At 52.9% G+C, this 14,013-nt stretch overlaps 1 protein-coding gene across 10 annotated transcripts in view; it reads left to right on the top strand.

The window, feature by feature from the left end:
* Positions 1 to 14,013, top strand: part of TRERF1 (transcriptional regulating factor 1) — a 205,530-nt gene that overhangs the window by 166,021 nt on the left and 25,496 nt on the right. For 6 of the 10 annotated variants that reach the window (XM_081247317.1, XM_081247311.1, XM_081247313.1 and 3 more), the window contains 8 exons: positions 264 to 1,928; positions 3,563 to 3,609; positions 4,834 to 4,984; positions 6,275 to 6,577; positions 10,234 to 10,618; positions 11,810 to 11,876; positions 12,917 to 13,056; positions 13,191 to 13,294. In XM_081247317.1, the coding sequence (XP_081103443.1) occupies positions 522 to 1,928; positions 3,563 to 3,609; positions 4,834 to 4,984; positions 6,275 to 6,577; positions 10,234 to 10,618; positions 11,810 to 11,876; positions 12,917 to 13,056; positions 13,191 to 13,294 (2,604 nt within the window). In that variant the 5' untranslated portion in view covers positions 264 to 521. The remainder of the gene's footprint in view (positions 1 to 263; positions 1,929 to 3,562; positions 3,610 to 4,833; positions 4,985 to 6,274; positions 6,578 to 10,233; positions 10,619 to 11,809; positions 11,877 to 12,916; positions 13,057 to 13,190; positions 13,295 to 14,013) is intronic. The other 4 variants (XM_081247319.1, XM_081247318.1, XM_081247320.1 and 1 more) reach the window with 3 other exon arrangements.

Raw genomic sequence — 14,013 nt, 5'->3', positions numbered from 1 at the left:
TAATCAGTGAGCAAAACAATGAATTAACGAATCAATGAACTAATGAGCCATTGAGCAATGGCTTGAAAGTAAGAGAGTTCATATCTCACATGGGGGTCAGGATCTGCAGAATCAGTGTAAAGGAGTGACATGTATGAAACTGGCTATTTCTAATCCAGGCTCTTGTTTTGTGTTTATTTCCGTAATGGGCTGTGGTAGATACAGTTGCTCATTACAAAACATCCAAGTAAATCCTTTCCTGTCTTTTGCATCTTGTCTTGCAGGTGTGAGCAGCATCTCTTCACCACGGTGGTGTTTGGTCCGTACCTCAGCCCGGGTGAGGATGTAAAACCCCCCGCTCTGCATATGCGTGGTAGAGGCCAACAGGAACACCTGGCTCCAGCCACAGTCATGGACATGTCAGCCGTGGAGTAGTGTGGACGCTTTCTCTCTGCTTCTCAGGGTTTCAGTCCTTTCGGGTTTGTGTCATCGATCTTTTTTTATGGTTTTGTGGCTGGACGTTCACGATCAAGGCAGGCACCATGGGGGATCAGCAACTGTACAAGACCAATCACGTGGCCCACGGTGGTGAGAACCTTTTCTACCAACAGCCACCACTTGGCGTCCACGGTGGGCTGAACCACAACTATGGGAATACAGTCCCCGGGGCTGGAATGGATGCCCCTCAGGCATCACCCATCTCCCCCCACTTCCCTCAAGACACTCGGGATGGTCTGGGCTTGCCTGTTGGCTCCAAAACGCTTGGCCAAGTGGACACCTCAAGGCAGGGAGGGTGGGCAGGCCATGCAGGGCCTGGAAACCATGTCCAGCTACGTGGCAACCTGACCAACTCGAACATGATGTGGGGGTCTCCAGCCCAGGCGGAGCCCACTGATGGCTACCAGTACACCTATTCCCAGGCTAGCGAGATCCGGACCCAGAAGCTCACCAGCGGTGTCCTGCACAAGCTAGACTCTTTCACCCAGGTGTTTGCCAACCAAAACCTGCGAATTCAGGTCAACAATATGGCCCAGGTGCTGCACACCCAATCAGCGGTGATGGACGGAGCCCCTGAAAGCGCCCTCCGCCAGTTGCTGTCCCAGAAGCCCATGGAGCCCTCAGCACCGGCTCTCTCTTCCCGCTACCAGCAGGTGCCCCAGCAGCCTCACCCTGGTTTCACTGGCGGGCTGTCCAAACCAGCTCTGCAGGTTGCGCCGCACCCAAGCCAAGGGCACCCGTATTATGACTACCAGCAGCCACTGGCCCAGATGCCAGTGCAGGGAGGACAGTCACTGCAGGCCCCCCAGATGCTGTCCCAGCACATGCAGCAGCTGCAGCAGCACCAGTATTACCCGCAGCAGCAACAGCAGCAAGCCGGGCAGCCGCGGATGTCAGTGCAAGAAATGCAGCCGCAGCAGCAGCAGCAGATTTGCCCAGCGCAGCCCCAGCAGCTGCAGCAGCGGCAGGGTTCGATGCAGATACCTCAGTATTACCAGTCCTCACCCATGATGCAGCATTTGCCAGAGTCGCGGCAGTCACAGATGCACCTGCAGCCCCCTTCTTATCACAGGGACCCCCACCAGTACACTCCGGAGCAGGCGCACACTGTCCAGCTGATTCAGCTGGGCTCCGTGCCCCAGTACTACTACCAGGAGCCCCAGCAGCCCTATGGCCACCCCATGTACCAGCAGAGCCACCTGCCCCAGCACCAGCAGCCTGAGGACGGTCAGCCCAAGACTTACACAAGCGACAGGCAGGCCCAGGCCATGCTGAGCTCCCACGGGGACCTGGGGCCTCCAGATACAGGAATGGGTGACCCGGCAAGCTCGGACCTGAACCGGGTCAGCAGTGCGCTCCCCCACCGGCCGCTCCTGTCCCCCAGTGGCATCCACCTCAACAACATGGGGCCTCAGCACCAGCAGCCATCTCCTAGTGCCGTGTGGCCCCAGGTATTCTCACAGTGGCTGTTTCTCCTGGTGCCTCAGTGTGCCCATGGGCCAGCCAGAGCTGAGTCTATGCAGTGCCCAGTCCGCTCTCCAAACCCCTCCAACACTTCTGTTCTTTATTTATTCCACAAACGTTAACCAGACGCTGTGGAATACAAAAGCAATTTTGACTCAGTTCTTTGCCCATAGAGTTTACAATCTCACTAAGGAGATGGCCAATTCACCATATCAGGTCCTGAATGATGCATGTAATGGTCAAGGCCTGATCAGGTGCCCAGGGACCACCACAGTGTCTGCTGCCCCTTAAGTCTGTATCCTTAGGGAATTTCCTATGAAATTGTTCCCCCTTTGGGAGGGAGACCACGTTATGATAGCATTTCTCAAAGTCTAATGCCCAGAATAGGAGTTGTGTAGCATGTTGAATGGATATTGCTGGGAGGAGGGGAATGGGTTCTCTGGATAAACAAATTTGGGGTTTCTTAAAGTGAAACAGGTTGCAGTGCTGCTGGACTTCTCAGAGCCTTTAATATGCTCGTATGCACTGCAAATCTCCCCAAGGGGATACCTTGTGTAGTTGCAGAGGTGAAAACCTTAGTTGCCCACAGGATCCAGGCAGGTAAAGTCAATAAGCAAAACGGGGCTTCCCTGGTGGCGCAGTGGTTGAGAGTCCGCCTGCCGATGCAGGGGACACAGGTTCATGCCCCGGTCCGGGAAGATCCCACATGCCGCGGAGCGGCTAGGCCCGTGAGCCATGGCCGCTGAGCCTGCGCATCCGGAGCCTGTGCTCCACAATGGGAGAGGCCACAACAGTGAGAGGCCTGCGTACAGCGGAAAAAAAAAAAAAAGCAAAACAGCCTGGTATGAGATAATAAGGACTGTGTGGACTAGAGAGCAGATGTCCCATCTAATGACATTCTTAGGATTTTTTTAAACAGTCCAGCCAAGCAAACCATGTCTTCAGGCCAGATTCAGCCTGAGGGTGACGGTTATTAACCCTTGATTATTTCCAAAATGTATTTGATCACGAAACTGCCTACTGTGTCCTGGACACCGTTCAGGCCTTGGCGTGTCCCAAGTGCTACACTCAAGTGACAACAGGGTCGGGGGAGGAGGGCACCTTGAATAGGACTGGGGTAGATGGAGAGAGGGCTCCGATGAAGGTTGAAGACCAGGCATAAAGTTCCCTTGACCCTGTTTTGTTTAAGACTCAGGCCTATAGTAACTGAGAGACTCTGTGACTATAAGAATAAGATGACATGGCCAAAGCTGAGGTCTCCCAGCATGAGGCTGTGTCGTCCAGCCCTCCATTCGGGAATGGAGCCTGTCTGTGTACAGAGTAGGTGGACAGGGAGAACAGGAAGGAAGGAGGTGGGGGATTGAGTCCCGGTGGGCTTGTGGCTGGTGGGGCTCCGTGAGGGGGCGTGGCCCCAAGCCAGGGAACATCAGGGGAAAGAAGTCTGGAAGCTTCAGGTGTGGAAGGGCAAGGGCGTGCGTATCTGTGAGCCCGGTCAGCGTGAGGCAGAGAGCGGAAAGAAGTGTGCAGGCCCTGGGGTTCCCGCCGCTCAAGGACTCCTCCCATCAGAAACACATTTGTTTTTTTTCTTCTTTCTTCTGGTGTCCTGCATGGCTCAAAATAGATGCACCTACCTGATGGCAGAGCCCAGCCAGGGTCCCCTGACTCAAGGTAGGATGGATGCATGGAGGCTTGTTGGCATTTTGGGAGACTGGAAGGTTTCCCTAAATTGTCTCATGATTCATTTCCAAATTCAAAGTCAATTCCTCAAAGAAATTTATAAGAATAATAATAGCAGCTACTGTTTTTGAGTGCTTATTATTACTCTATATCATATGTAATAAAAGTAGCTCCATGAGGGTTGGTGTGATTACCATGTGCCTAGCACATAGTAAGCACTCAACCATTGTTAACTATTATTATCATTATTATTTTACAAATGAGAAAACTGAGGCTCAGAGGGCTTAAGGTTGCACATCAAGAAAGTAGGGATGACGGTCCCAATGCAGGAGGCCCGGGTTCGATCCCTGGTCAGGGAACTAGATCCCACATGCAGGTCACAACTAAGAGTTTGCATGCCACAACTAAGGAGCCCACGAGCCACAACTAAGGAGCCTGCCTGCTGCAATTAAGGAGCCCTGGAGCTGCAACTAAGGAGCCCAGGTGCTGCAACTGAGGACCCGGTGAGCTGCAACTAAGGAGTCTGTGAGCTGCAACTAAGGGAGCCCACCTGCTGCAACTAAGACCCGGTGCAACCAAATAAATATAAATATATAAACAAAATTTTTTTAAAAAAACGTTAAAAAAAAAAGAAAGTAGGGATGCTGGGATGGACTCCAAAGCCCATGTTCTGCCCTCTGTCCATTCAGTGGGTATTTATTTAGTACCTACTATGTGCTAGGCATGGAACTAAGCTATGAGGATGCCCCAGTGAATAGTACAGTCTTGTTTCCTCCCCTCATGGGTTTGGTAAATAAAGACTTAGCCAGAGCCTTACAAACTAAGACATGCAACCTGGAGGCTGAACCAGAAGACTGAGACCCATGTGTCTAAGGGAAGACATCTGGAAGAGGAGAGCCGCAGCTGATTCTAGAAGGGTCATAAGCCAGAGGTGGGAAAAAACCCAGCACCTGAAGGCCTGGAATGAAGAAAGACGTTTGGTTCAACTCTTGCACGATCTTGAGCACGCCCTTTCCTACTCTTGAGCCTCAGTTTTCCATCTGCAAATTGGGCTTAGTTCTCTGAAGGGAATTGGGGTGATACAAGTAGGGCCATGGCCATGGGAGCTCTGGATGAATGAAATGGGTTCATTGTAGGGTGTGAGGTCTTGTGATGAGTCACTGTTTCCCTTCATCAATGTGTGTGTCCTCTCCACTTGGTCCTACCCTTGAGCAGTGGCCAACCAAAAGGAGTGTTTGGGGAGCAGTTTGATGCCAAGAACAAGCTGACATGCTCCATCTGCCTGAAGGAGTTCAAGAGTCTGCCTGCCCTGAACGGCCACATGCGGTCCCACGGGGGGATGAGGGCCTCCCCCAGCCTCAAACAGGTGAGCAGGAGTCAGCCCCCAGTCCTTCCCAGGCCATGTGCTGCTTGCTTTGCTTTGCTACCATCAGAGAGTGATGTGAGCCCCACTCGGGGAACCTGAGGAGGCATAGTCCTTCCCTAACGAAAGTACTCAAGCTTTGACGCTGGGAGCCAGCCAGGTCACACAGTCTCCGCTTCCACTGGCTTCATGAACAAGAGTCCAGAACTGAGGTGGTAGAAATCCTTTTAGGGGATCCCAGCCTCTCCAGCTCCTGGAGAAGACAGCAAAGAAAACATGTTGATGCAATATTGTTTTCAACTTCTGCTGCTTGAAGTACTCAAGACCAGGGTCCCTTGGGCCTTCCAGATCCATAGTCAATGGCCAGGGAAAGCTAGTGTGACCATCAGGCTCCCAGCCAGCATTTTCTGTTCACCAGGGAACTAGTGGTAGACTCTAGCGTCCAAAGACCTTTAAATGCCCTTAGGATTATCCAGGTAGGATACCCTTGTGGTGAACTACCCATGCAGTTTTAGAGTTAGATTAAAATTCAAAGAGGGCTTCCCTGGTGGTGCAGTGGTTTAGAGTCCGCCTGCCGATGCAGGGGACACGGGTTCGTGCCCCAGTCCGGGAAGATCCCACATGCCACGGAGCGGCTGGGCCCGTGAGCCATGGCCGCTGAGCCTGCGCGTCCGGAGCCGGTGCTCCGCCAACGGGAGAGGCCACAACAGTGAGAGGCCCGTGTACCGCAAAAATAATAATAATAAAATAAAATAAAATAAAATTCAAAGAACTTTCTCAATTCTTTGAATGCTGTTAATCTTAATTTAAGTCTATGGGATTAACTCTGTTCACCAGAAACTTTGATGTGACGCAGGTCACTCCGTCTCCCGACCATGCCAGTTAAAAGAGCTTTTCCTCCATTTGACAGATGAGTAAACTGAGGCCCATAGAATTAAAAGTTCCTGCACAAGAGCTTATGTGTTTTTTTTTTTTTTTTGGTCTGATTCTAAGTCCATGTCCTTTTCTTTAAAAGCGATGACAGCCACACAAAAATTTTTCTTCACTATTTGTTTTAATATACACGTGATACACGGTCAGGATTTTTTAATGTAGAAAATCAAGTGCCTTGTCCATTGCCGACGGGTATCACTGGAGCCGAGGGACTCGGGCTGGCAGGAAGGAAACCACCCTGCAGCAGTTCTCTGTCACCCACGCGTGATGTCCAGGAACGTTTCAGGAAGAGCAAAGTGCATCCCCCCCCCAATGAGAGCTGCTCTCAGCCCAGGATCAAAGCCTTTATTGTCTGTGTAGGAGGAAGGAGAGAAGGTCCCGGCGCCTCCGCCTCAGCCGCCACTGCCGCCTCCGCCTCCGCCGCCACCGCAGCTCCCACCCGAGGCGGAAAGCCTCACGCCCATGGTCATGCCCGTGTCTGTCCCTGTCAAGCTTCTCCCGCCCAAGCCGAGCTCTCAGGGCTTCGCCAACAGCGTCGCTGCCGCCCCCTCAGCCAGAGACAAGCCAGCCAGCTCGATGTCGGACGACGAGATGCCCGTGCTCGTGAGGATGACCCTCTCTCCCCCACACTCACCCCAAGGGGCTGCCCCCCACCCGCCTGCTGTGAGTTGCTGCTCTGCCCTGCCTGCCTGGGGTGGGGACATCCCTTTGCTTTCTTGGAGATGGGGACAGCTCTGCCAGGGCCACTGGCCTGAGCTCAGACGTGGCTTGGCCTCTCCGGGCTGAGCCCCCCACGGCCACCTTGGGAATCCCATCCGTGTCCGCACTGCTTGCCACCCAGTAAACACCTGGTACTCTACCAGGCTAATGGTCTGGGTTAGATTCTGAGAGACCCGAAGATGTTCCTAGATTAAACAGAGGTGATAACTCAGCTGGTGATCACAGTTATTAAAATATGGAAGTACTGTCCCAGATAATAAATAGCTACTGCCCAGGGTCCTGGCCCCTCCCCCCAGGATCTCCAGACCTCCCCAAATCTAGCAACCAAAGAGGCAACCCTGGGCTTCCCTGGTGGCGCAGTGGTTGAGAATCTGCCTGCCGATACAGGGGACATGGGTTTGTGCCCCGGTCTGGGAAGATCCCACATGCCACAGAGCAGCTGGGCCCGTGAGCCATGGCCGCTGAGCCTGCACGTCCAGAGCCTGTGCTCCGCAATGGGAGAGGCCACAACAGTGAGAGGCCCGCGTACCGCAAAAAAAAACAAAAAAAAGAGGCAACCCCTGGCACAGCAGGTCCTCCAGGCAGTAGAGCTGGCATCCATTCTGATGGTCAGTCAGCCTTACCACATGCTTAATATTTTCAGTATCACCCCTGTGTAAATAAATACCCTCAGAGGACCAGATTCATTAAGATTCCCAAAGTAATTCCCCTGAGACACCCACCCCCCACTCTCAAGAAAGCAAAGAGATTTGTGTTTCTTATTCACTGTTCTCTTTCTCAAGTTCTGAGCGCGTCACCCAAGCAGCTTAGCTTGGCTCTGGGACAGAGATCTCTCTCACTCTCCTTCCCTCTCTCTCCCTCTCTCTCTCTCTCTCTCTCTCTCTCTCTCTCTCTCTCTGTCCCTCTCCCCCTCTCTCCCTCCCTCCACCCCTCCCCTGGGCAGTCTGTAACCCATGTGATTCACTACATCAGATTTGTCCCCTCCCCACAGGGTAGTGTGCTGAGTCACATTTGTCCTCACAGGATAGGTAGCTGCTGGGATTCCAGGAGACACGAGTGGTGTTGGGCCAGAATAGGGATAAGGAGGATAATTAAGAGAACTAGAAAAATCCAGAAAGAGCCTTTTTGGTTTTCTATGTAATATCAGGGCTCAGAAGAGGAAAGACAGATGGAGAACCTCTGGAGGTGAGGATTCTCATCAGCTGGCAGGTCTTGGGGGCCAGCAACAGGCAGAGAGATAAAACGACACAGCCAAGCCCCCTCTTTGCCCAGGCAAGTTCCTCATTTGGTGGGAGGGATGCTGTTTCTACCCTTTGGAAACTCTCAGCCTGAAGCTGGAGAAAGTAACGTTTGTAGTCACACGGGTCAGAGCCCCAGGCAGCAGCCCCGCCCCAGTTCAAAACAAAGCAAGGCAGCAATGCCCTGCGTGTGGCTGGTGGGGAATATACCTGGGGAGCTAAGGTCATCAGGGACTGGGATGAGGCAAGGGAAGTTTGAGGTGAGTTTGCTTAGAACTCACGAGGAGAGTTCCAGGTAGGGTTCTGAAGTAGGGTTCTGAAGGCAGAGGTGAACTTGGTTTTGTGGGAAGGGTGAGAGAGATACTGTGAGGAGATAAGCTGAAATGGAAGCGTGTTGGTAGGACTTGAGTAAGTGTGAGCAAGGTCCTGACACTTAATATAAAGAAATCAAAATGTCCAAGTAGGAGCCCTGTGTTTTAATCCCCACTCTGCTCCTAGCCATCTGGGATGCAGCCAGCTGAGACCCTTCCCCTCTCAGAACTTCAGTTTCTCCCTGATCTGGGGTTGGGGGCCGGGGGTGGTGTTGGCCTCCTCAGTGACTGTCACCTCTCTGGGGTGCTTTTAAAACCTCTCAGCGCTTCGCCCTGTCTCCAGCTTGGCTGGCACTCTGTAAATGCTTCCTCCCAAGTGACATCCAGGTCTGATATTCCGGGGGCCTTCCCTGGCCCAGGGTCTCAGAGCCTTGCCTGGAGGATTGGAAAGTCCCAGAATAGAGCTGTTGTAACAGAACCCAGAGGCTCAAGTAGAGAGAGAGCCCGAAAGGGGCCTTTGGCTCTGTGGTCAGAGGTCTGGATTCCAGTGCAGGGTTGAAGTCACTCGGGGTCCTCAGGTGACCCCATCAGTTACCCAGGAACCAGGTGTGGTGTCAGGATTGCTCCCCAAGTTGGGGGCACGTGCACCTTCTTCCCATTCCTCAGCCCCCTCTCTCCACCTCAGCCTCAGGTGGTGAGGAGCCCCCTGGTGGGGAAAGGAAGCAGGTTGGGGCTCTCTGACCTAAGGAGAGCCCCCTGGGGGCCCGGGGGTCCCCGCTGCCCCTTCCCCTTTCCTCACCTTTCCGCTTCCTTAGACTCCCCTCCTAGGGGCTGGGACGGCAGCCCAGAAGACGATGAAGCTGAGGGAGAGACAGGAGGGGCAGCCTGAAGTGCTGAAGGCAGCAGAAGGGGCCCTGAGGGAGAGGAGCCCAGAGCTGAGGGGTGACTGGGGCAGGTCACATGGCCTGGAGGAGGCTGGTCACATGACCATAGCCAACTTTTCCCATCACCCCCTGCTGCCTCCTAGTCAGGCGCCACCCTGGGCACAGGAATTGCCAGGGACCACAGCTGTGACGAGCACTGGCCTGCAGGGCCTGGGAGGGGACCACAGACTGCCCAGAACTTTTCTGCAGGTATCCTCACAGCCCCTCCCGACCGCATGGCTGCCTCTCCAGCCACACCCAGCTCTCGGTTTTTCTGGGCTGATGCTGGCACACAACCAAGTCTGTTTGTGTTTGGCTTTGGCATGCCCCGCTTATCTCTTTCCGTGCGTGTGTTTACTTATTAGTATATCTGTATCCATGTGGCAGATCTTCCTTCCAGAAGATGCTTGGTTCTGCTGGAATAAAATAAACTAACACTGCTGACAGGAAACCAACCTACGAGAAGGGTTTGCCACAGATAAGCCACCAGTGCTGGGAGCAGTAATGAGGGGTGGTGACGGGGGGAGGCTCACCAGATGCACTTCTAGGAGAGCACATGAGACGGGCCTCAAAGATCCGGGATGGCTCTCCTCAACCCTAAGGTTAGCTTGAAGAAGAGCCCAGTGTGGGTCACTGGCCCTGGGAGCCTCGGCCAAGGCCTGACCCCCTCTTCCTGCCCCACAGCCTCTGCCCAGCTTCCCTGAATAGACTCTTCTGTCGCCTTCTCAGAACATGTGTTATCTGTCGCCGATGTCTGTCCCCGGGGAGCAGTGGGGAATTAAAGGGCCCACTCAGCTGGATTCCACTCACCAGATGGGAATGCAGTGATAAGCAATAAAGAATGTGAATTTATTCTTTCTTGCCCACCCACTATTCCTACCACCCCCATCCCTCTCCAGACATGAGGGATTTCCTCCAAAACCAAAGTTTTCTCCCTAATCAAGCCACCAGATCTCGCCTTGTCTGAAGTGGATGTGGCCGTTTCTGAAGGCGGAGGATGCTGCGGTCAGACAAGTGGAAGGGAGGAGGGGTCCCCGTTAGGACAGCAGTCCCCCTTCCCTCAATCTGTGGAAAGGGCCTGTGGAAAAAGCCCGAGTATTTGAATCGGATCATTCTTCCCGTTGTAGGAAATTCCCAAGAAGCATCAGCCAGGCTTGGCCAAAGCCGAGGAAGCCCTCAAGACCGCGCCGGAGAAGAAGAAGTTCCGGCACCGGCCGGAGCCGCTCTTCATCCCGCCTCCGCCGTCCTACACGCCCAACCTCGCCGCCTCGCACTCTGGCGCCACCCTGTACCAGAGCCAGCTGCGCTCCCCGCGCGTCCTGGGCGACCACCTGCTCCTCGACCCCGCCCACGAGCTGCCCCCCTACACGCCCCCGCCCATGCTCAGCCCGGTGCGCCAGGGCTCGGGGCTTTTCAGCAACGTGCTCATCTCCGGCCACGGCGCCGGCGCGCATCCGCAGCTGCCCCTCACGCCCCTGACGCCCACGCCTCGCGTGCTGCTCTGCCGCCCCAGTGAGTCGGCCCTGTCCCCGCCTCCGCGACCTCGGGGGCGGCACCCCGACTGGGCTGGGTGCTGCCCCAGGAGGCCTCCCATTTCTATCGTCTCGTTTGCCACAGACCTTGGCAGTGGCTCGACTCTGTGTACCAGGCAATGTGCTAGGTGCTAGAAATAACTAGAATACTTCTTCTCAGGGGAAACGCAGTCTAGCCGCGGAGACTAAGGCGTAGAGCGATAATCAGAGTTTCTTTGGGATAAGGAGAAACAGTTGAAGTGTGCTGTGGATAACCGTGTAAGACACCCAAAATAAATGTACTAAGTAGATGTACAAATGGGATTATATGCAAGACCACACCTTCACATTTTAGCATGCTGTGTAAAGATCAAGCAGGAGGGCTTTCCTGGTGGCGCAGTGCTTAAGAATCCGCCTGCCAATGCAGGGGACACGGGTTCGAGCCGAGGTCCGGGAAGGTTCCACATGCCGCGGAGCGCCTGAGCCCATGCACTACAACTACTGAGCCTGCAAACCACAACTGCTGAGCCCGTGTGCCACAACTACTGAAACCCACGGGCCTAGAGCCTGTGCTCCACAACAAGAGAAGCCACCGCCTGTGCACTTCATCGAAGAATGGCCCCCGCTCACCGCAACTAGAGAAAGCCCATGCACCACAGGGAAGATCCAATGCAACTAAAAATAAAAATAAATAAAAAATAAATTTATTTAAAAAAAAAAAAAAAAAAAAAGATCAAGCAGGAGAGGCCTGTAGCCAGGATCTCTTTCTGGAGCAAGAATAGTTTCATAGAAATAAGACAGATTAACAGGGGAATTCCCTAGTGGCCCAGCGCTTGGGACTCCACACTTTCACTGCAGAGGGCCTGGGTTCAATCCCCGGTCGAGGAACTAGGCTCCCACAGGCCCTGCGCACACAGCCAAATATTATTTTTTAATAATTTTAAAAATAAATAAATAAAAAGCTTAGCAGACCAGAGTGGAGCAGCAGGCCACTCCTTACCCTGTGTGAGAAGTGGGGAAACGGTAAGCCACGTTGCTCCCCATTCCATCCAACTCCTCGGAGACTGCTGGGGTAACTCCGGCATGGGTTGGGTAGGAGAGGGGTCCTGTCATGACTGTTTAGGTAACTGTTCATTTGGTTTCTTCAGTACCCTTCCCTGTTGACCAGTGACCCCTGGTTTTTGTGCTTCAGGCAGCATCGATGGCAGCAACGTGACAGTCACCCCAGGGCCTGGAGAGCAGACCGTTGATGTCGAACCGTAAGGAAGAGCCAATTATTCTTTAGAACAGAAGCCTCAGCCTAGAAAAGGGATGGGGAGCTTTGAGAAGTGTAGCTAGTGCTTCTGGGATCAGAGTGGCCACTGGGCAAGAAGTTGCAGAAAATGTATGATCGTGGTATTTCTCAAGTACTGTTGTTTCCCTGTAACTGCCAGTATTTCAAGGCCTTTTCTAAAGACTAAACATTAAAAGCAAGGAGCCTTGTGTTTGGAGAACCAGGCGTCCCCATCTGTGGCTCCGTGAGCTAGTTTGGTTGGGGCCACATGCCTTCACATCCCCAGTGACATTGAGACATCTGTCTAGCTCTGCCTAGCTCTCCACGAGGCTCCATCCACATGCCCTTGATCCCCCAGCCCCTCCCTAAGATTCTTGGCTGATCCTCCAAGTGGCCTTGTTGAGTAATTGAGTTGGGGGGTATAATGGAAGAGAAAGCTGGTTATTTTCATGGATAAGTACAGAAGAGGCCAGATGGTAGAGTGGTGAGTCGATTGAGTCAGGAATCAGGAAACCTGGTTCCAGCACCGTTTAGTTATTTGATCTTGATCCAGTTAACCTTTCTAAGCTTTACTTAACTCATCTATTGAGTAGGAATAATTATCACTGCCTTGCTTACATCACAGGTCTTGGTGAGGTTCAGATGGGATATTTATGTGAAAGTGGTCTGAAAGGGCTAAAAAATGGAATAAGCACTTTGTATTTGTCCCATTGGGTTAAGTGGTACCCTCGGCCGTGCTCTGGCAGCTGTTCCCTTGGAATTAGGACCTTCCCTCTCCCAGTTATAGGGAGCTTTGAAGCCCCAGGCAGGCTTCTCCCTTGCTCCCCACAGCATCTCTCCCCAATCTCAAAGCTGTTCCTTATCCCAGTAGAAAGGCCATGCCTGGAATCTTCAGATCACACTGTGAGGAAATGCGCTGCATTCTTCTTGCAGAAGGAACTGGTTTCCTTCTTTTTCAAGTCCCTGACAGTTGCCCTTGGTCTCAAATTGAAGACCACACTGTTGTTTTTCTTCTTGCGATTAAAGACGCATCAACATTGGCTTGAGATTCCAAGCGGAGATCCCAGAACTCCAGGATGTTTCTGCCCTGGCCCAGGACACACACAAGGCCACACTGGTTTGGAAGCCCTGGCCAGAGCTGGAAAACCACGACTTCCAGCAAAGAGGTATTGGCAGCATGGGAAGAACTGGGCAGGAAGGGCTGGATTCTCTCCCGGGGGCCACTGGCTCCAGGATCGGTTTGTCTTTCTGGTGACCCTGAGCTCTTTCTGATGCAGTGGCCTCTCTTTGTTCCCAACAGTGGAGCATCTCCTGAATTTGTGCTGTTCAAGTGCGTTGCCAGGTGGAGGGACCAATTCTGAATTTGCTTTGCACTCTCTCTTCGAGGCCAAAGGTGATGTGATGGTAAGGAACTGCGAAAAGGAGGCTTCCCAGTTCATATGCTTCGTGTCGGAATTCTGAAAAGTAGTTTACCAAGTTGCTGTGTGGTTTCATGCCCCGCCCCCGCAACCAACTCTTAGGATGATGACCAGTCGGTGTGCCTCCCATCTTCCTTATCTCAGTGAGTAGGCCAGGATTTGAAAGCCTGCAGAAAACCTCCAGTTGGAGTTCTGTTTACACATCTGTTTTGGGAAACTAGAATTTCTTTCCAGCAGCCTTGTAATTCACATCGGGGAACAGGTCTGCAGTGATGGAAGTAGAAGGCCTTCCCGAAGCAAGGCTTGGCCCAAAATAGCCTGTCATACTCTGCTCGTCACTCCTCCCTACCCGGAAATCAGCCAGAGTTGGACGTTCTTAGAACCGTTTGCTCCCCTAACCAAAGTGAAATGTTCGCTGTGCACCATCTGGTGTCATTCTTCCACTTTTGGCACAGTTCTCTGGCATCCCCAAACCAGAACTTTGGCGCCCTTTTCCCAGAATCAGAGCTGACCATTTGCCTGCTCAACCTGGACCCCTGGCTGGAGCACTTCGTCACCAGCCTCAGCTTCCCCTTTAGTAAATACATGATTCTTATACCAGAGCTAACCTCCTGTCCTTTTTGATTTTATGAAAATGTGAAAGTAAACAAGTGTCCCAATACTACCTTCTCATGAGATTACTGATACCCTTCAAGGGTTCTCTAG

The sequence above is a fragment of the Mesoplodon bidens genome (genome assembly GCF_964165515.1).
Source record: "Mesoplodon bidens genome assembly, chromosome: 10".
NCBI lineage: Eukaryota > Metazoa > Chordata > Mammalia > Artiodactyla > Ziphiidae > Mesoplodon > Mesoplodon bidens.
The sequence above is the reverse complement of the archived record's forward strand: the minus strand, read 5'-3'. Positions and strand labels throughout refer to the sequence as shown.